Below are 20,364 nucleotides of genomic sequence, written 5' to 3'. Positions count from 1 at the left end.
ATTGTGGCACTCAGACTCAGATTTCTGTTTGCTAGAGCCCAGCCTGGATGACCATCCTAGAAAGCTGCAAGGCACATTTGTTTTCCTAGGCTTTTTCTAGGCATGGGACAAGAAGTGATCACTGTTTCTTGAAGAGTCTTGTGTTCGCAATGACTGACTTTTATTTCTGAACCACAGTTTAATTCATATCACGCAACTCCATGTTTTGACATTCTGTAATTTTCATAATGTGAATTAAAATACATATATCAGCACTGGCTGGAATGTAAAAATGGCTGTTATCTTTGCAACACTGAGCTAAACTGCACGTGTTAAAATGCAGTTACAATATGTTGCTTAACCAGATAGATACAATCTACTGAAGTCTTTCCAGGCAAAGACGCAAACCATTTTTTTTCAGTTACACAAGTTATTCAGTTTTTCATTTATGCATTTATATAATCAAAACACATTTTCCAAAATGTAAGAGCAATGGTGGCTCATTTCACTGTCAGACATCACAGTGCCGCTAAAGCTGACAGGTTTTATAATTAACCATACCAAAACAAAACTAGGTCTCTGTGCCTTAGGCTCAAGCTTTTTATATTGTGAGGCATGAACTGCATAAACTACATTTTGTTAGTGATGTATACTTTGACGTTAAAACAGAATGATTTTACTTCATTCTCCTGGGAGGCTGAAAACACAGATCTAAATAGAGGATCAGCCAGCTTTCGCAAAGAGAGAAAGGCAAAAAAAAAACGAAAAACCAAACCCAGGAAATTAAATGTGCATGCATAGAATTGAAATTTATAATCCAATTACTTGTAAAAGCCTGGCAGAAGACATAAAAAAGCCTAAATACACAAAATGAAATAGCAAGAGCTTAAATAAGGCTACTTTACCAAAAATATTCTGATTACTACTGCAGGTCATACATCTATTCTACAACATCATTTTTAGAAAAAACAGCAAAAAGGTTTTCATAGAGTACAATTGCATATCTAACTAAAAAGGAGATACAAAAATAGAACGTGTAGTAGGGATGATAATAGAAGCAGTGTGTCACATGCCATGTGTGTTTCTGTTCCAGTTCCCTGTTTTCCATGGTTGACACCTTAAAAATATCATTTATGATGGCATTTTCTGAAGTAGAATTTAAAAATGGTCTTCTGTGTGTCTGAGAGAGAGACAAAAAATACTTTCATAGTTTCTGGGTGCAAGGAAACAAAAACTAGAGTGCGTAGAAATAGTGATTCCCACTATAAAAAAAAAGTCTTCCTAAAAGTATTTAGAAGAAATTTTTATGGTTGCAGTGAATGAGGGTTGAAAGATGGATCCTGGCTTCGAAGCGACATTCACAGAGACAAACTGGCTCAGCCATGTGGGAGCTTTTGAAAATCACATGAAGTTTGTTAGCTAAATTCTCGGGCATTGCTAAGGTAGGACATGATCAACATGCATAAGCAGCTAACTTTTTGCTACGCGAGCAAATGGCTAGTCAAATGCATCACTACAGAGGCCTCTAGGGCAAACAACAAATCTCATCTATTTTTCTACAGCTTTTACTAGATGGAGAGGTACATAAGGGCTCTGGAGTTAGAGAGAAGTTGCTGTAATGGGGAAGGAGTATTGTTTTGCCCTAAAGAATCTTTTGGATAATTTTATGCCTGTACAACAGTGTAGGTCACAGAAATAAACTAAATTATGCTTGAAATAGTTAAGAAAATCAGGAAATTATTTATATTTTTGGAAAAGAGTAAGCTGTGTCAATACCAACAAGAATCTCACTATATCAAAGATAACTTTAGCTTTTTATCTGATTAAGCTGCAAAGGTTTAACAGAATTAGGCTGACATGAGAAAAATAAAATTAGAGGCTACGCTTTAAAACAAAGGCTTATCCATGCACATGAAAAAACATGTTCTTTCAATGCCAAAACTAATTAAATATCACTCTGCATTATGAAAAAGCCCCCAATCTTCCTGCATCTACTAATTGCCTCATGAGCAGTGGAAAAGCAAACTCTGCTATATTTGCTGCATTTATAATGTCTAACTAGTCTTTGGATCGGGCTGAAAAATCTAGCCACTTATTCCAGTGTTTTTTCTGAATAGAATAGGTTAACAAAGTTCTTTGCTGAGAAAAATTAAAGTGTTTCTTTTTCTTTGATGCTATTAATATTCTAGAGACTATCATAAACACATGAGAAAAACAAAAGGAAAAACTGAGTAAATGCTATTGCTCTTTGAAGCCAGAGTTCAACATTGCCTGGTTTGGTTTTGCTAATTTGTACCAGGAATACTTCAGACATGTTAGCTAAATAATACCACCACCACCAATAACTTTGTATCTTGTTTTGGTTTTAGTAATTGTGCATCTTTAGGGCTCTGCAGAATATCTATATCCAACTTAATGAAAATACTCCTGCTGACAATCAGCTTTCTCAGCTGTAAGCTCCACCCTGTGGACAGTTTCTGATTTCAACTGTTGGGAGATACCTCTTCTGGACTAAGGTGTGCTATTTCAGACAATAGCGTCACATCTAAGGCATGGGGAAAAGGAATAAAATAAATAGTATGGTGTTTAACACATGCTTCGGTCAAGAACTTTTCTCTGTAAGGCAAACAAATCAATAGGAGTAAAGTTCTGAATTTTTTAAAATTAAAACCTTTTCATATTGTTTCAGAAAATCCTCCCTGTTTTAGCAATGTACTTACAGTCATTATGAATACAGGATATTATTGGCTTTAAGCCTTTGTGGAATACAGAGACTTAAGCATGTATTCAACTCTTTTCCAGAAGCACGGAAAAGGAAGTAGAGAACTCTATGAATGCCTGAGACCAGCTACAGGAATACCAAATGATTGGTCAGTCATGGTAATTCTTGACTACTAAATGACATTATGTTTAAATGTATTATAACATAGCTTGTACACTATCACAGGAAAGCCTTCATTCTCATAGGCCTGAATAGGAGCACCCTGTAAATTTGCAACACTGGGCTTTAATTACTGTCTTTATTAGCACAGCATTGAGACACACAAAGAGATTGGTGATTCCACAGCTGTAGAAACAAAGGAACACTTCTTATTCAAGTATATTAAATGTACATAGTCAATAAACTGGAAGGCTACAGAAATACCTCTACTTGTTCTGAATTAGTAAATCCAGAAAAATATAATTACAGGTAACACTTCAAAGTAACGTGAACATTAATTCAGCTTAAGGGAGACATACTCTTATGCTAGCGAAGTGATGCTTGACAAGTTGACAGCAGAATCCCTAGGCGACTAAAATTAAGGAAAAATCCAAACATGGTAAGGTCATACTCTTTCCCCATATTGTGACAAAGAGGAAATAACATTTTAGAAATTGTAGTGCACCTTGACACACTGCTATGTTGTACTTCATCACACTGGCTTTAGTTTTATACAGTCCTGAAGGTCTAGATTCTCTACTGCAAAAGCCACCAGAAAACATGAGATGTCTGTCTCTTGTTACTCTGTAGTTCTCAGAAATTTAAGGGATGCAGAGAACGGCCACTAACAGGAATGACTCCTGGTTAGGTTGTGTGCCTGGGAAACTAAGTCAGCAAGTCTGGGGAATAATGAGGAGCACAGTGAAATGCTGCTGTAGAGAAGGGAATGGGACACTGCTCGTGGAGGGTCAAGAATAGGAGTTTAACTGGGGGGAGAAAAAAAGCTGTGGAAAGGAGGAGAAGCAGGTAGTGACTAAGTTAGAAAGCAGATGATTCCTCATAGGAGATGGACAGAAGAGCTGGGCAAATGAGTCATATCCATGGCATCCATGGTGCCTGGGAGCATGCACAGAACATGCTTTGGGAAAAAATAAAGGCAAGAAATAAGATGAGGGATGCTACAGCAAGAAAAGACTTAGTAAGCATCAAATGGTGCATCAAAACCATGAACACGTAGTTTAACTTCGGACATGTGAGAGAACGTTAATGATGCAAGTAATGACTGAACAAGTGAAAAACATTGTAACAGGCACTGTGTTTGTGCATGAGTTTAATGAGTGAGACTCAAACTATTATCTTTAGGGAGGATTTTGTTTTCTACTGAAAGCATAAAAATCATATTCTGATTCTCAGACTTCTGAGATTCCCTTCCTGAAGTTTCACTTCCAAACAGCGAAAGCAGATGGCAGGGCTTCTTTTTCTGCTGTTTTCAGGAGTACATTACATACCTGTAGTTTGTAATGTATGGGCCACTGACAGTAATCACCTCTCCAATAATAAACCATCAACATTAACCACAGGTCTCAAATAAACATGCATATTTTAGATCAAAACTCCCAATCTCAATTTTATCAAATTATCTTGAATGTCAGGACTAAGATAATGATTTTCTGATAAAACATAAAAAAATGGTAAGCCCTCACTTTACAAAAAAGGAGTGATACCGTTAGCACAATGTTTTCTGTTATTGCAACTGCTGCAGTAAGATTAGGTGGGTTTTCTTCTAAAATCTAGCTCTACTGAGATATAACAGCAAAATCATTTTATGCAGATTTCTACATTCATGAAAAGCATCAACAAAGAATAATGTCTCATTATAAACCAATTTGTCCAGTATTCCAGAGGCTATTTAAGAAGAACCACTGACAGTTACAGAGATAGCAGAACCATTTTCTGCAGTTTGTGACTTAATGATAGTAATTTCATGTACAGTACGAGCTTTGGCATTCTGAATTAAAATTCTAGTTCAGCAAAAAGCACTTCTAGACAGCAAAAAGAACCAAAGCGTTATTTTTGTGGTTTAATTTAGCTAATCATTCATTAACAAAATATTCCAATATATTTAGCATCATTTTAACATACGTATTGCTGATAGAGAAGTCAGAGATCATCAGTAACTGAAGAAAAAGTGAGAGGTTGCCAAAAGTTGCTGCCACATTTCAGAAAATATTTTGATCTTAATATGTAACAACAGATTGTCAATGTCCATGTATCTCACAGCCTGTATGTTAATTAATTAGACTTGATGATCAAGAGCTCTGTCTTTTCAATTATGTTTTAACAATATGATTTGTAAAATTAGGACACTGTCATTGGCTAACGGAGAACCCATAAAAAGTTCAGGATTGGAAATTACAGAGATCAACATATATCTGTGAAAATAACTAATTTATGATTAATAGATGGCTTAGTGTATTCCAATTTTTTTTTCCCCCAAATAAGGAGAAATTCTTTAGAAAAATTAAAGACATCTGGGATATTTTCAAAATGTGCACTTCAATCAACAACGTTTTCCCCATGAAGAAACTTCACAGAATGCTTAACATATTTAGTTATATGTTTTCAAGTTCTCTTTCTTAGTATATATTCTTGTAAAAGGGAACTCTTACCAAGAATATTAACCATGGCATTTGAGTTGGAAATAAAAATCTAATTTCAACCACTTTTCTTTCTTTCTGAAGGAGTAAGTTTCAATTATAAAAAGATTTAATTTATTAATTGTATACACTTGCAGCATTTTTTTTGAAGTGCAATAAGCTTTTCATATTGACTCCTCAAAATTGTATTGTTCTTCTTTATCCTTGTAAAGTCTGATTATTTAATGAAAGACAATTCTTAGAGAAATCATGAGGACTTCCTGAATGTGCTGTCTGAAATGGAATCACATTTAAACGTTTTCCTCATACAAGATCATTTACACAAGTTTGAGCTTTCCAGAGGGCTTCTTCATGCAATTACAGCAAAAGGTTTCCAAACTGAAATATAGCAGCTGATGCTGAACGGAAAAATATGTTCCAAATTGTTGTGGTTAGTATAACAAGAGTGCCCTCTGTCGATGATGAACTCAGGATCAACCACTTGGGCATGAATAAAATATGTTTTGCTTGAAACATGTCAAATTAAGGATAACTGCCTCCTTCTTCCCACAAAAACTGATTCTGAAGTTAACACAGGTTTGAACTAAAATGCAAAAATTCCTCTTTACAGACAACCCATGGACTTCACAGAAATAATCAATGAAAAAAATAACATTGCTATAAGAAAGCATTTTACCTCTTCATAATAACGGAGATTATTCTCAGCCACATTAGTGAATGTTGATCTCATATCACACTGCATGTTTTGCTTCCACCTGTCCCAATCCGCTTTCAGAGCATTATTGGCACATTCGACTTTGTCTTCAAGTTTCCCAATCTCTTCTGAGAACTAAATATGAATTGTAAACGTTAAAAAATATTGGTAAAGTCACCATGTCAAAAGTAATTGAAATCAAGTGATTGTAGTGCAGACAAACAGAACTGCAGAACCAAGGTTGGTATGTAACAGCACAGAAAATCATTCCCCAGAGATAAATTGAAATTTTATTCTTAATGAATAACTCGGTACAATTTCTGAAATATTAGTAACAGAAATTCTAGACCAGAATTAAAGTGTTGCTGAAGATGTTTTTATTAACTGAGAAGTTACAGACTCTGGCACCTCATCACTAGCACTTGACAGTAATGCATCTAAAAAGGAAAATATAGAGGGCTTTACTGAAGCAGAATCAACTATACAAATTAGATTTGGCAAGAAAAACGGAGAAAACCCTGACAGAACCTTTGATAACCTCAGGAGAAACCAGAATGAGGAGAAGACAGCAGAAATCAAAAGCACAGACTTTCTGATTTCTTGCCTGTCACCTTGCCGTCTTGTGGAACTAACCTCTGTGTGACCATATGAGGGAGAGAGAAATACAGAAGCAGAGAAAGAAATTAAACCAGAGGACTTCTGCAGAGAAGACATTCTTTCACAGCAATCCAGGATCAAAAACCTTGAGGGCTACTCTACAGACAATATTTGCTTCTAATTACCATAGATGCACGAAGTGACTTTTCAGCTAATGGGAATGAGCAAGTGGACAGAGGCCCTCTCTCTAATGACTCTTCTAGTCCTCTCAATAATTTTGTTACCTATTGTCATTTACTAATCAGCTATGTGAGTTTTGGCTGGCACCCAGTCACAGAACGAGGTACATCTTCTGCAGCTACAGTGCAAATTCATCTGCTGGGACTGCACAGCGACTGTCTGCAGCAGGAGGGAAGTCAGGGAGAAACACCACCAATAAGGAACATCAAACAGGAAAAGTTAATCTTGCATTGTTTCCATTGCAACTCAGGTCCCATACACCTTCCTCTTCTTCCTTGTGTTCTGCTATCAGGCAAATTGTTTTTTCCTCGTATAACACCTCTGTAAAGTTGAACAGCTCCTCTTGCTCTCTGAAGAGCTGGTGCTTTCACTGATATGCACTTCAGGATTCCAGGATTAACTTCCAGGATTTTCAAGGAATGCTTACACTAATGGCAGAATGCCGAAATGTCAAAATTCAGAGTAGGGTGTGGAAAGTCTTGGTGCATGGCCTCCAGCTTGAACCATGCAGGAAGGACAGTGTTCCAGTGCAACAGCCAGCAGTACTGCCGCCATCAGACAAGAACCAAGCAGCGCTGCCTGAAATGGTCAAGAGAACCTGAGTCCAGTGTTTAATTCACCAACCATGGATCCCAATTCTGTTTGACATACTAGAATCCTGCAGCTTTTAAAGTAGCAAAAAACTTCTTAGCTAGTAAAACTGAAAATTTCATCTGAATGGATTTTCTCCACATTCCACAATACACAGATGAATAAACATTTTTAGTTAGACTTCATTTCTATCTACACTGATTTTCCTTGCCACATCATCTAGGTGAATGAAATACTGGTTATTAATCGAGAACAAAATGCAAAGTACTGAAAAGACCAAGTTCAATTATCTAGCCAGACCAGTAATCAAACTATGGACAAGGGTAATTTCAACTACCAACACTGTATTCAGTACGAAAAGGTTAATCCAAAGTTTAAATGTGGGGAAATTACCTTTAAAGTAATTACAGGCAGCTGGATTTGGTATCTTGGGCACGTCCCAAGTTAATTGCCTTTCCTTCAAATACCAAAAATGAATGCACACAGAATACTGAGAAGAGTGAATATTTTTAGATGATTTAGAGTAGGAAAGACAGTTGAATCCATTTTCTGCTTTTGCAAGAAAAAAGTCCCTATATGGGAATGAGCTAGGCTACACACATAAAGAACTTCTCCGACTTACTCCTGGCTGCAGCATCTTCCCCTTATCTCATTCTTCATATCTTTAAGACATTTATTTTACAGTTTGTTTTTGTCTTGCCTTTTCTAGGAACTACAGATTTCTTCCATGGTGTAGTCACAATGTGATGTGGACAGGCAGACTCTGTTCTACATCCCTGCCTGGATATGTGGTTTAAACATCACCCTCTAAAGCCCAAAAGAAACTGTGTGTTGTTATCAAGGCAAGGGTTGGACTTAAGGACTTAAGGTCTAAAGACAGCATTATGCCACACTTCATCTCAAGTAGAGAGGTTTGAGATCTACTTTTTCACAATTGAAAAGATACATAAATGCCACCCTCTTCAGCTGCCATGACAGCAGTCTTGGTCTCAACAAAAACATCTACCTAGTGTGTTCCTCATTTACAAGATGTAAATTGTTACAATTTATCTGGCAAACTACATATGATTCTGTATCCATTTTCTTACATTGATCACACTGAGGCAGCTAGTGTGATAAATTAACACTCACATCAGTGATCCCCAAAGAACCACAGCACAGTGCTAATCAGACATCGGACCATGGGACAGGAAGGTGGGAGCCAGACACTGCTAGGGCAGAGCACTACCAGATGTGAACAGTGCGACCTGTAGCCAAAGAGACTTGGCTCAATAGCCAAATTACCTGGTAAGTGACACAGCATTTTACACTATCTCACTATGCAAAATAGCATGAATTTCTGTCTGCTACATGAATTAATCCTACAGCTTGGTGATACTAACCCTTTTTAGCCTGGAGTTAAAACATGAGATATATTCAAATATGATAGATTAACCATTTCATCTCTTTACTACTCAGTTTCAAGCCTGAACACTAGAATCCTTAACTTAACATTTAATGCTTATCTGGTTCTGTCAGAGCACATTACATCAACCTTTTGTCAGAATTACTGTTAGCACTAGTGGCAGTACCAAAACTGTTAAAAATTCCCAAACCACAGAGGGGTGCACTAGCATTGCTGTGTATACCTTCAGAACAGAGCATGGGAGCAATGGAGCTACACACTCCAACATCTTCACAGCCAGAGCTCTGGAGGTAAGAAAGGTCTAGATAAGTAGGAGAACACCAAAGTCCTCCCAAATATCTCTGTCAGAGCCTGCATCCAAAATCACAGTCTTCAAACCTTCCATACTCTGAACAACTGCCTTTGTGGACTAAATTTTAGAGTGGGAGACAAGGGTTTGGCTTTTTAGCAGCACCACAAGCAGCTTTCTAAAAGCCTGGTGGCAGAAGCACAGCTCAAGAAAACGTTTTTTCCCAGCCAATGAGCCTGACATCTTGTAAGGTTTAATTTGCGATTCCAGCCTATTTCAGCTGCAGTGACCTTGGAGATGTTTTGCATTCTCCTGCTGTATAACCTCCTGTTTGTTAAATCATTTAATGTCTGCCGTGACCAATGCTAAAGATCTCGCAGCCTTTCATAAGCTCTAATGACAGTCTGAGATTCCTTATCTATGGTGGAAATGTACTTCAAATGAGATTAGAGCTCATGCCACTCATTGTCAGCAGAATTTCGGGCTACTAGATTGCACTGACAAGTTCAATCTGACATCTATGAGATCATTAGAAGCTACATGAGTTCTGCTTAGGAATAGAAATATGCAAATACAGCCAAACTCAGTGTTTGACACGGATTCCAATAACAGTACCTGTGTTATGACCACTTTTTATTCTGAAATCAGTCTGGTTAGAAATGTCAGCAAAATATTTCAACACATAATAAAAAATAAAACATAGTAAAAAACTGATTAAGGAAACAGTTAAAAGTTACTTGAATGGTTAAAAATAGCAGTACACCATTCTCTGTAGTCAAACTATCATTAATAGGAAAAGCCTTCAACTTCTAATTAAGAAAAAGTCTTCAGGATACAGCCGTCACTCAATTAGAGAACACAGAATTTTATGATCAGATTAGACTAAGAGACATCTGCTTTACTGCTCTCATGAGACTGCAAGGAGAAGCAGACTCTCAGAAACAGGATTTTTTGCAATGAGTAAGAAATAGAGGCGTTGGAAAGATAAAACAAAGATCTGAACACCTGGGTAATCACACTGTCCAAAGGCTTTTACCAAAACTGTAAACACAGTTTTGGAAACACAGAAACAGTGAAAAAAGACCAGGTTGTGCAAACTGACCTCAAAATTTTACTGGAAGCAAGTACAAACATCTCATTATGGCGTAAACCATTGTGAATATCAAATCAACATGGTATGATCAATACTATGCTAAAGGAAAAATATTCCTTTTTGTCTGTAACAGTTGAGGAAAAGAGTACAGGCACCTTGTCTGAGGACTCCATCAGAACGTAACAGAAAGACATTCTGAAAAGACCCCGTCCTGCCAAGCAATGTTCTCTTCCCTACAGTGGACAGCAGTAAGACTAGCTGCTGAACAAGCTGTATGAAACTGGAATTCTTCGCTGAATCGCTCTGTGCAAATGCAACTGTTTTTACCAGGTTGCCAACAAACCAGACAAATGGGAAGTACTGATTAAAAGGGATGCAACGTTAAAAAGTTGATACAACTAGCTGCATACAAATAACTTACACAATGACATGTAACACTCCTTTCTGCCAGAATGAATTCTTAGAATCATAGAATATCTCAAGTTGGAAAGGACCCATAAAGATCATTCTTAACATATAGTGTGCTTTTACATGCAATGCAACTAATGCGTACCGCTGGCACGTGAGGCACCCATGGCACAGGGTGCTGGGGACACGGGCAGGCTACGGGAGGACCCCACAGCAGGTCTGCCAGTGCCCTCACAAGGCAGCATGGGAATACAGTGGCCTGCAGCCAGCAGAGGACTAGGACCTGCCATTGCTACCCCAACGCCCAGCCTAGGGACCTTCTACAACTTACCATCCTCCTCGCACTTTACAAGAACTTCAAACTTTATACGTAAGCTAAGGACAAAGGACAGGAGAAGTGGCAGAGGAAGTAGAGAAACAAAAACAGATTAGAGAACACAAAGGCAGGGAAATGAGAGGACAATACAAGGTATAAGTAAAGAGAATTTCTACTTCAGGAAAAAACAAAAACAGAGGTATTTACTTACTGTCCCACTGCAGTACACAGAGGCAAATTGTTACAAAATATACTATAGCCATTATAGATTGATATCAGACAGTGGTAATATATTCTTATTTATTCAACTCAGTGACAAGAAATCAAATAAAAATATGCATTTCAAGTGCCAAAAACTATCTAAACAGCTCATCTTTACATGAAAGCTAATTACGACAACCCTATTAAAAGTATCTGAAATGTCAAGGACTTTCTCTTTTGATGTACTAAAAAGTTATTACTATTTAGTCATTTTTATATATTATTTACACTGTGTAACACTTTGTGTTAACACTGTGCTAAAAGGACATTATTTAGGCTGGAGAGTTAAAGAATCAAAAATTTTAAAAATGCCAATACCCATCCCAGAAGTTCCTTTTAATTGGCCCGCTGAGCCTTGCTGATGGTTTTGGGAATGCCTGCCCCCATGGGCTACCAGTTAAGCTCTGACTTCAGTAGAATAAATGAAGGTGTAATACTGGAATTAAAAAAATATCCCTGGGCCCAACCAGGTAAGACAGAAAACCTGAAAGAACAGAATCCAGAACTTTTTATTTTAAATAAGTTTAATGAACAGCTTTGCTCATTCTAACAACCTTCTCTCCCTCCTCTACATCAATGGAGCAGCAGCTACAAGACCACTGCAGCAAGTCTTACTTTCTTTTAACTCCCAGTGTGGAAGTAAACAGAAATGCTAAAAATAAGCTGTGGTACAGTCTGTGTTGACAAAACACAGCGGTCACCCACTATTACCAGTCCTTTGCTCCAGAAGCCTATCTACTGAAGTTCTGCATCTTTCTCACAATTACCTTTGCCTGGCATGCATAGCTACAAAGACCAAACCTTTTCAGAATAAGTATGAGAATTAGAGAGACACCATCCAGTTACAAAGCATGGCTTCAGAGGACACGCTTTCTACAGGGGATTGTCTTTTGCAGTTAGAAGTAGTCCTGGAAGATTTCAGCTTTCTGTACATACTCACCAGATCCTTTTCTGTTTTTTTATTGGCTAAAGCATCAACTTTGGAGTCAAGCTCGCCTTGAATTTGGTCTCTCCTTTTCAAAACACCCTTAATATAGAAGAGGAAAAAAAAGAAGTAAACTGCACCAAATTTTAGCCATCTATTCAGAAAACCATCAAACAACTTGGGTATTTAATAAATTAAGCAAGATCACAGAATGATGCCATTTAATGTTTTTGACATGATACATGTACTTTCCTCAAAAAAAAATCTTAAATTCATGAAGACTTATTTTTCAATACCTGTATTTTATCTTATGGGTTTTTCAAGAATCTTAGTAAATCCAAAATCAGTGCTGCAAGAATCTGCCATACACAGTATCATTGCTAGCTGTATGAGAAAAATTGCAACAGCAGTTTACTTAGTATCAGCTCAACTTACTATATATTCATATTTTAAAAAAGCAACATAAGTTTGCCAAATCTCATGAACAAGCGCCTTCTTTTGTAAAGGTTATAATATAGAGTAGAATAAATGACTAAAAATGGTATACCAGGCATTATTGAAATTGTGACTTTAACCTTCAATATTATTTTGTAAGTGCCAAATGTAGTTCAGAAAAATCTGATAAAATTATCATAAAAATGATAGGTGTTCTAGCATTGATATATGTGCTTATTCTCAGCATACGTAATTACTACCTCCTTTAAAACTCTCTGATGAGGTATTGGATTTTTAGCCTAATGTCAAACAATAATTAGAAAGGGGAAGGAACATTACTTGTTAAACTACTAAACAGGAACGGTATTACAGATTAAATTTCCATTTCCGATGCTCATTTGCTCTGTGACCTTGACGAAGCCTTACAAATTTCTCTTTGCCTTAGTTTCCTCATCTGTAAAAGCACACTCAGGTGTGCTTATCTTGCAGAACCTTTGCAAGGCTTTAGTCCTTTTAAAAAAAGAATCAGAAGCAGGACATATATAGTTAAAAATCTCAAAACCTTATTTTACATTACCTTGCCACAACTGGTTTTACTGCTTCTTCAGCATATACTAAAGAGATTTTCAGTATTCATGTCTAGCATAGGGCATGTTGAAATAGCACAGGGCACAAGCACCTTTACCTTCTCTAGCTGTCTTATTTCAGTGAGTTCTCTTTGAAATCTTGTCACTTTAACAAATACAATAGAATAATTTAGGAGGTTAATTTTCAAATAATTTTTCAGTGTTTCTTTTTGAACAGGTACTCACTAGAAAAAATTGGTAAACCTGACTTTGGACAACTCTGAGTAACAGATTAGCAATACATACTAATGCTCATCAATCTACATTTCAGTAGCGCAGAATATTTTTTGGTTAGATAAAAACACAAAATGTTTAGCTGTAAGCACAGAAGCAAAACAAATATGTCTGGAACAGCTTTCTTTCATATTACAAATGCTTTCTCTTTTTTATTATTTCTTTTGCCTCTTTTAAAACTGTTTTAATGACTATTTGGCAACTTTTATCACAAATAGTCCTTAAATTACAAGATAAAACCAATTATTTTAATATCAACTTACTACCACTATAAACAAGTGCTGACTTCTAATGACAGAGGGACTGTGTTTTAAAAACATATTATTATACTTTTACGATTTTTTTGTGTAATATTTAATGGTACCCTGCCACAAAACCCTCAAATAATCATAGGCGGACCCATAACCAATTTATTGCTGCAATTTGTACCCTGAGGCACAGCAGTATTTTGCACTCTCCAGATTTGTTCTGTGAGTCAGTTAGGAAGGAGCCAGTCCAGTTGTAAATATTTTAGCTATGAATTAATCTCTTTCCCCAGTTTAAGGCTGAACTCCCAAGACTGGAACATACAAGGATTGTATTGTATTGACTACACTTTCTTCTGCACATTTGCGCATGATCTTGGCAGCACCGCACAAAGGTCCCTGTCATGAGGGGTTAAACACACCTCTGAAAGCAGGTTTTACTAGTGTGTGACTTCCCCTATTGTATTTTTAGCGTAACTAGTAGTGCCCTCTCCAAACTGCAAAGGAAGTAAGCTATAGGAAAAACAAAAATCCATGGCGAATGAAAGGAAAGGAACAGTTGTAGAACAGGAATGAGCTAGTGGAGGAAGATTTCCTCTGGACAGGACCTCGTGGCAGCCTAATGCTGTGTTGCAAGTGTTGCATCAAGAACAGTGCAAGCAGAAAAAAAATGCAATGGGCAACAGCTACTTGTAACGTGCACATGAAGAGCCAGGTAGTCACTCTGGGCTTGGTCCACAGAAACCTCTCTGTGCTCAGAACACCTGAGAAGGGGCGAGCCAGGCTGCAGACTAGGAGGCAATGGGCAGGCAGCATCTCTTCAATAGCATGAAGGCTGGGATCACTCATGTGCAACAGACTTAGAAATTCCAAAAAATAAGTGTGGACGTGGGGGAGAAGAAGAAGACCTGCAATTGCTAGGACGGTAGTCTCTTCAGACCTTTAAGCAAAGCAGTACCTACCCCATCTACCTGCATGTACATGTAAATAATGAGGTCTGTGAGATACAGGACATTTTGTACAGCCCCTCTTTTAGTGAAGCTTGTTTTAAAGACAGCAGTCATTGCAGCAGTAATTCTTAACCTCTTGGTAGCTAAGCCTTACTGAGAAACTGGCAATGCTCTGCACAGTGCCAGCAAAAGCTCAGTTAACTTGCTCTACCCATGGCCTGTAACATACTCCCTGCCCCTACTCAGAAACCACTGCAGTAGGAGCTGGGTTCCCAGCAGTAAGGCAAGAACAGATACTGCAGCTTGCATTGCTCAAAACCTAGACAGAGCGAGGTTTGTACATATTTTCTGCTTTCTGGAGGCAGCAGAGTAGGAATTACGACATGCTGAATTCGGTTACTTAATTACGTTGATTATCCATCGGCACTGAGTTTATCAACTCTGTAGTCACATTTTTTACATTCTCTCCAAGTGTAAGAAAATACGTACATAAAGGGAACTGAGAGCATCAGCTTATGGCAAAGACTAACACATGCTTATATAATGGCACAGGGACTGGAAGTTCCCTGCTGTTCTGGAAAAAGAAAACACAGTTTAGGAACATCTCCTAGAAAAGGAAAAACCTCTCCACTTCTTTTCCCCCACACAATCTGTTACTCAATGAGTTCATATTTCAGCAGTGTCAGAGGTCTTTCTCAGCTGTTGTTCCCCAAACCTTTCTGTGTTCCTGCCTCTCTGCTACAATGCAGAGCTCTCTGAAGATGGCAAAACCAGACATTCTTCAGCGCAGCTACCAAGGGCTGCCTGCCATGCAAAACTATCAAGCTCTTCTCATGTGGAACGGGCATCTCTTGCCTGATTAGCAAGGGAAACAGGACCAGCCGGATTCCCTGCTAACAGACAGCTATCCTATGCTGTGCACGTTTAATAACAACAGTAAATAGAGGGACTGCAAAATAATTTTCATCAGTTACAAATTCTCCTCTAGAGTTTGTCACTGGACTAAGCCAAATTTTATATACAGCCATAAGCAATCCTTAAGGAAACCTTACCATCAGAATTTCACTGTAGAGAACATATTCATGTAAAATCGGTAGCAGGTTTTCCGAGAGCCCTGCCATTCGCTTCTCCGTAGCCTTGCAACACTTGTCGATGCAGCTGGCAACACCTTTTAGGGAGTCTGCTATATCTTCTTCCGATGCTGACCAGAGTGTGTGAATGGGGCCATATTCCTTCATTTCATTAAAATACTCTTAACAGGAACATATACGCATATTACTCTTTCGTTTATTAATAGATGTCCAAGCGATACTAATTGCAACCTCATATTTACTGTGAACAAAGCAAGAGACTGAGGCTAATGTTTAAATTTGGTCAGATGACCAGGATAAATAAACTGCAGTTTATTGCTTATGAATAAACTAATCAATTAATGTATTGTAATTAAGTAGTTCCTAGAAATCTATCAGCAAAAATGTCCCAGTCATTTCAAAAGCACACACATAGTCGGGTAGACCTGAAGAGTTGTATTCAGATCACTCAATGACCTGAATTACTTCACATTGTCTTCATACAGAGGGACAGGAGCCGTAGCAGCCCTGGGCAGCAGTCAGTCTGGCTTGCTTCTACTGCCCTGAATTCCTCTGCTACAGTAATGCTCTGAATCCTGTCTCAGTTATTAAAACTAGCAGCCTCAGTATGTCCCAAAAGCTTCAGAAGACACACTGAAGTTCACTCCAGTTCTGTGGGTGTTATCTCCTTTAGTAGTTTTTATTAATCTAAATAAAGGGGTATCCTGCAAATCATTTCTCTTATGTCTCTAGGCCAAGTGATAATCTGTAAGCAGAAAGAAGGTCCAGAATTCACTGTGCTGTTTACTAGGGCTAAACTTGGGCAAGGCTGGATATGACCTGGGAGCTGCATGTTCACAAGGGGGTACTGTGAATGCATTGGTCATGTACTGAAAACACAATTTCATCACAACTGAATTTATAATGAAGAAATGTCTAAGAAAAGATGCAAAACAGCCATGTGGCATGAAGAATGTAATGTTTACTTTGAGATTAATTGGACAAAAAAAACCTCCATGGAAGATATAATTAAGAATCCCATGTTAAGCTACTTCTAGCAGGAATGTTCTCTGAATCACAGCTATCAACAGTTCATAGCCACAACAGTGCGGCCCTGCACACAAGAGTTCTGCCAAGTGCTATTTGGAAACTCTAGAGAGAAGATATAACCTACAGCATTTGGGAGCATGTCAAAATTCTTAAGGTTTTCCAAGAAATATTTTGGCGCTGATGGCTTGAACCTGTGGACCTCAGCCAGCTACTTCCACTGAAATGAACGATATCAAAAGGAACTCTTCACCAAGAGGTATTTTGCTTTTATAAGGCCCCTCCAATTTAGAGAGGACATGCTGAGATCTGGTACTGCACAGTAAAGCACAAGGGCTCAGTTATTAGAGAACACAGTGCAGCTCTTCAAATTATATTAATATAGACAATAAAATCCCTCAAGTGCTGACCAGTGGAAATTCTACTGAACAGGCCTAGTCTGAGATCAGGGTCAATCTCAGAAAGTCAGTAATTTAGCATTCCAAGTAGGTGTGCAAACTGCTGTTACTTAAGACAAAAACTGAGATCAGGTCATCCTTCTTAAGAAAACTCTAACAGGCACAGTTTCCCATGACAGAAACTATGGCCAACAGTAAAGCTATTAAAAAAAATATTAAAAACTACTTGGTCAACATGGAAAAAAGGTGCAGAATTAAACAAAAAAAGATGTTTAGAAATCTGGAATCTAGACAGCATTATGCCAGTATGAGACAGCACAGAAAACTCTTGACTATTTACATTCCACTGAAAGTACAAAACAAAAGGTCATACAGCTTTTCAAAAAGCACAACTAAAAAGATAGCCATACTTGCTACGTTTTCTTCTAAGTTCCTTATCAAGTAGTTCAATTACATGTTAAAACTCTTCCTATTAACAAGTTATTCAAACTAACTTGAAGGTCTGCCAAAACAATGACCATTATGAAAAGCACAGTATAAACACAAATATCCCTTTTTTTCTGCTTGCTGGAAAGAGTATTTTGCCTGGCACAATGAAAACTAATTTACTTTTCCAATATATTAATTTCTTAATCAATAAAACTGATACATGTTTTCTACTTACCCCTTTCTTCCTTGTAAATTCTATGAGCTATTTTGTCTAGTACATTTATTTTCTGACTAAATGTTTCCATGTAATCATTCATTTCTGTAAACGTTTCAGGACGATTTTTAACTCCCCCTCTTACTGAAGATGCTACAGCTCTGACGGTCTGTCCCATCCTGCTCAGCAAACCGGGACCCTGCTTCTTGTGTGAGGAGAGTTCCTAAAGACAGAACAAGCCATGTTTACTTCCAAGGACTTTTTTAAATTCTCTGAAAATGCATGCTTTAAAGCTTTTTTTTTAAAACCAAAACTACATACATAAGCCTCTGTGTGTATTTCTAGTGTATAAATCTTACTTTAAAATTATTAGACCAGTGTCAGAACCATACCTGTCGTGTACATTTATTAGCTAAGGCTTTCTGGGCAAACACAAGCATGCCATGTATCACGCTCTCACAAGAACAATTAAAGATGGCAGAGAACCTTTAACCTTTCATTCTTTAGGGTGAGATACCTAGTTTGCAATTTTGCCTTTTGAACAGGAAAGCAGAGGTAATGATTTCAGAAATAAGTCATTGAGAAAAGCAAACAGTGTTCCCACTGGAAGAAGTAATCCATCTATTTTTTTTGTAACTCTTTTTATATGTTGCTAGAATAACTTTTGCTGAAGTTCAGAGGCAGGCTTTTCTGACTACAAAACTCTAATTTTCAACTGGACACATCTTGCAAAAATACAACAGGAAATTGAAAGGCTGTATTTTTCTTTTATGCAACTAGTATAACTTTTTTTAAAAAAGCAAATGAAAAAGACAGTGCCATGCCAAAACAATAATTAATTTAAAATACTACTTTTCATATAATCTTGGAAGCTTATATGTATACCAAAAAGCATGCAGAGTTGAAGTATTGTGAATTCGCCACAAAAATCCAAAGTGCAGCAATAAAAACTGCTTTGGAAGCTACATCAATATTTATGGCCACATGCATGATGACCAAAAGCACAGAAGAAAAGGTTATTTCGGGGGATGAATATTCCATAAATCCCCTGCTGCCTTCTGATACTTCTGTAACGAGCCATGGGAGGACGCTATTGAATGCTGAACCAGGGAGACTCCTGATATACTCTACTAACACAAGACAGCGTTTCACATAACTTTAAATAAATAAAAAAAAGTCATTTTACCCAGGCCTGCGCAGTAAGAAAAATTTTGAAGTCTTCATTAAAAGTTAAAGTTGGATGATCAGCAATACGGTTCAAAAATTTATGTAAAGCTTTTCTTCGAGTCTCAATGAATTCATCACTAAATCGTTCCACCATTCCTTTCATTATGAATTTTTCAGGCAATGGCTAAGGAAAAAAGAAGAAATATTTTGTATAGTTTGCATAATATTGGGGGGTATTATAATAGTTCTTCTACTTACTAAAAAACAAAGGTATACCTTGTAAAATCCATCATGCAAAAAACTGTTATAAAGTTATCATATTCAACAGTGCTATAACACGGTTCTTGTAGCATACAGTGCAGAAGAATACAAGTACAACTAAGAAAGAAGGACATAAATTACTGCTAATTACTGCAAATGACACAATTACAAACATAAGAAATACCTTTATGGAATTTTTAATTATCACATACATATAAAGCTAATGAAAATAGGTTGGCTTAATGTTTGTGAGACTTCAGAAACTGAAGACCTCAAACACCTCTGTATAAAACTGGAGCCATCTTTTAAACAAATAAGAATAACTTAAGTTTTAGCAAACGAACAGGAATAATCAGTGTCGGATGTGCTGCTTCAAGTTTGCTCTTCAACCAAAGGAAATCCTGATATCGTCTTCGAACTTCATATTCACTGGAGTCAAATTCACCACGAGAAGTCTGAAAACCAGAGGCAGAAAAACCAGGCCCAGGTTAGAATACCAGAAAAAAAGAACAAACTAGTTTTAGATCTTGGAGAAAACTGACTACTTGAAGGGAATGCATACATGATTCTATTTTGCCTGTGTTATTTGCTTGCTGTTTTTCAAAGTGCAGTGATCAACTACCTGAAGAGAGAAAATGCATCCCATTTTAGCAAGAAATCAAAGTTCTCTTCTAGAAAAAAAAAAGCAAGCACTAAACTGCACACCGAGTGACTGATAATACCACAGTGACTGATGACGTAGTGACTGATAATACCACTACCACAGTGTTTCCAAAAGATTTCAATCATTATTTTAGTGTGGCATTTTCCTTTTAGCAATCACAGTTATGTTCATCCCTTTTAGGGCACTTTTAAAGTGATTAGTAATCTACAAGCGAGGAAAGTCCATTTTTTAGCATTCTGAAAGAAAAACCAAATAGCTGACATAAGTCCTTGGGACCTGCTGACACTAGTCAAAAATCCCCACATTCAAAATATGAAAACTTCAGCATATCATAGCAATAACACTTCCTGTGCTGCTTAATGGATTCTGCGTTCTATCATCAATTCCAGTTTTGTAGCCCTTTGTTAGAACTTGCCAACAAACCTTTAATGCCTAGAAAAAATGCTTATTAGTGTTGCGAAATTGTCA

The 20,364-nt window shown here is 37.3% G+C and overlaps 2 protein-coding genes across 5 annotated transcripts in view; one reads left to right on the top strand and one right to left on the bottom strand.

The window, feature by feature from the left end:
* The window catches only part of PLPPR5 (phospholipid phosphatase related 5), an 86,095-nt gene extending 83,208 nt beyond the window's left edge, over positions 1–2,887 (top strand). The window contains exon 6 of the mRNA XM_069789333.1: positions 2,782–2,887. Within this exon, the coding sequence (XP_069645434.1) occupies positions 2,782–2,877 (96 nt within the window). The 3' untranslated portion in view covers positions 2,878–2,887. The remainder of the gene's footprint in view (positions 1–2,781) is intronic.
* SNX7 (sorting nexin 7) overlaps positions 1–20,364 on the bottom strand; it is a 30,742-nt gene that overhangs the window by 2,618 nt on the left and 7,760 nt on the right. The window contains exons 3-8 of one of the 4 annotated variants that reach the window (XM_069789328.1): positions 19,577–19,687; positions 18,991–19,155; positions 17,826–18,027; positions 15,699–15,898; positions 12,172–12,258; positions 6,014–6,166 (exon numbers count right to left, since the gene is read on the bottom strand). In XM_069789328.1, coding sequence (XP_069645429.1) covers positions 6,014–6,166; positions 12,172–12,258; positions 15,699–15,898; positions 17,826–18,027; positions 18,991–19,155; positions 19,577–19,687 — 918 coding nt within the window. The other 3 variants (XM_069789331.1, XM_069789330.1, XM_069789329.1) reach the window with 3 other exon arrangements.

This window comes from Haliaeetus albicilla, chromosome 8, assembly GCF_947461875.1.
Source record: "Haliaeetus albicilla chromosome 8, bHalAlb1.1, whole genome shotgun sequence".
Classification (NCBI taxonomy): domain Eukaryota; kingdom Metazoa; phylum Chordata; class Aves; order Accipitriformes; family Accipitridae; genus Haliaeetus; species Haliaeetus albicilla.
Note: the sequence above shows the minus strand (reverse complement) of the source record. Positions and strands in the feature narration are given on the sequence as shown.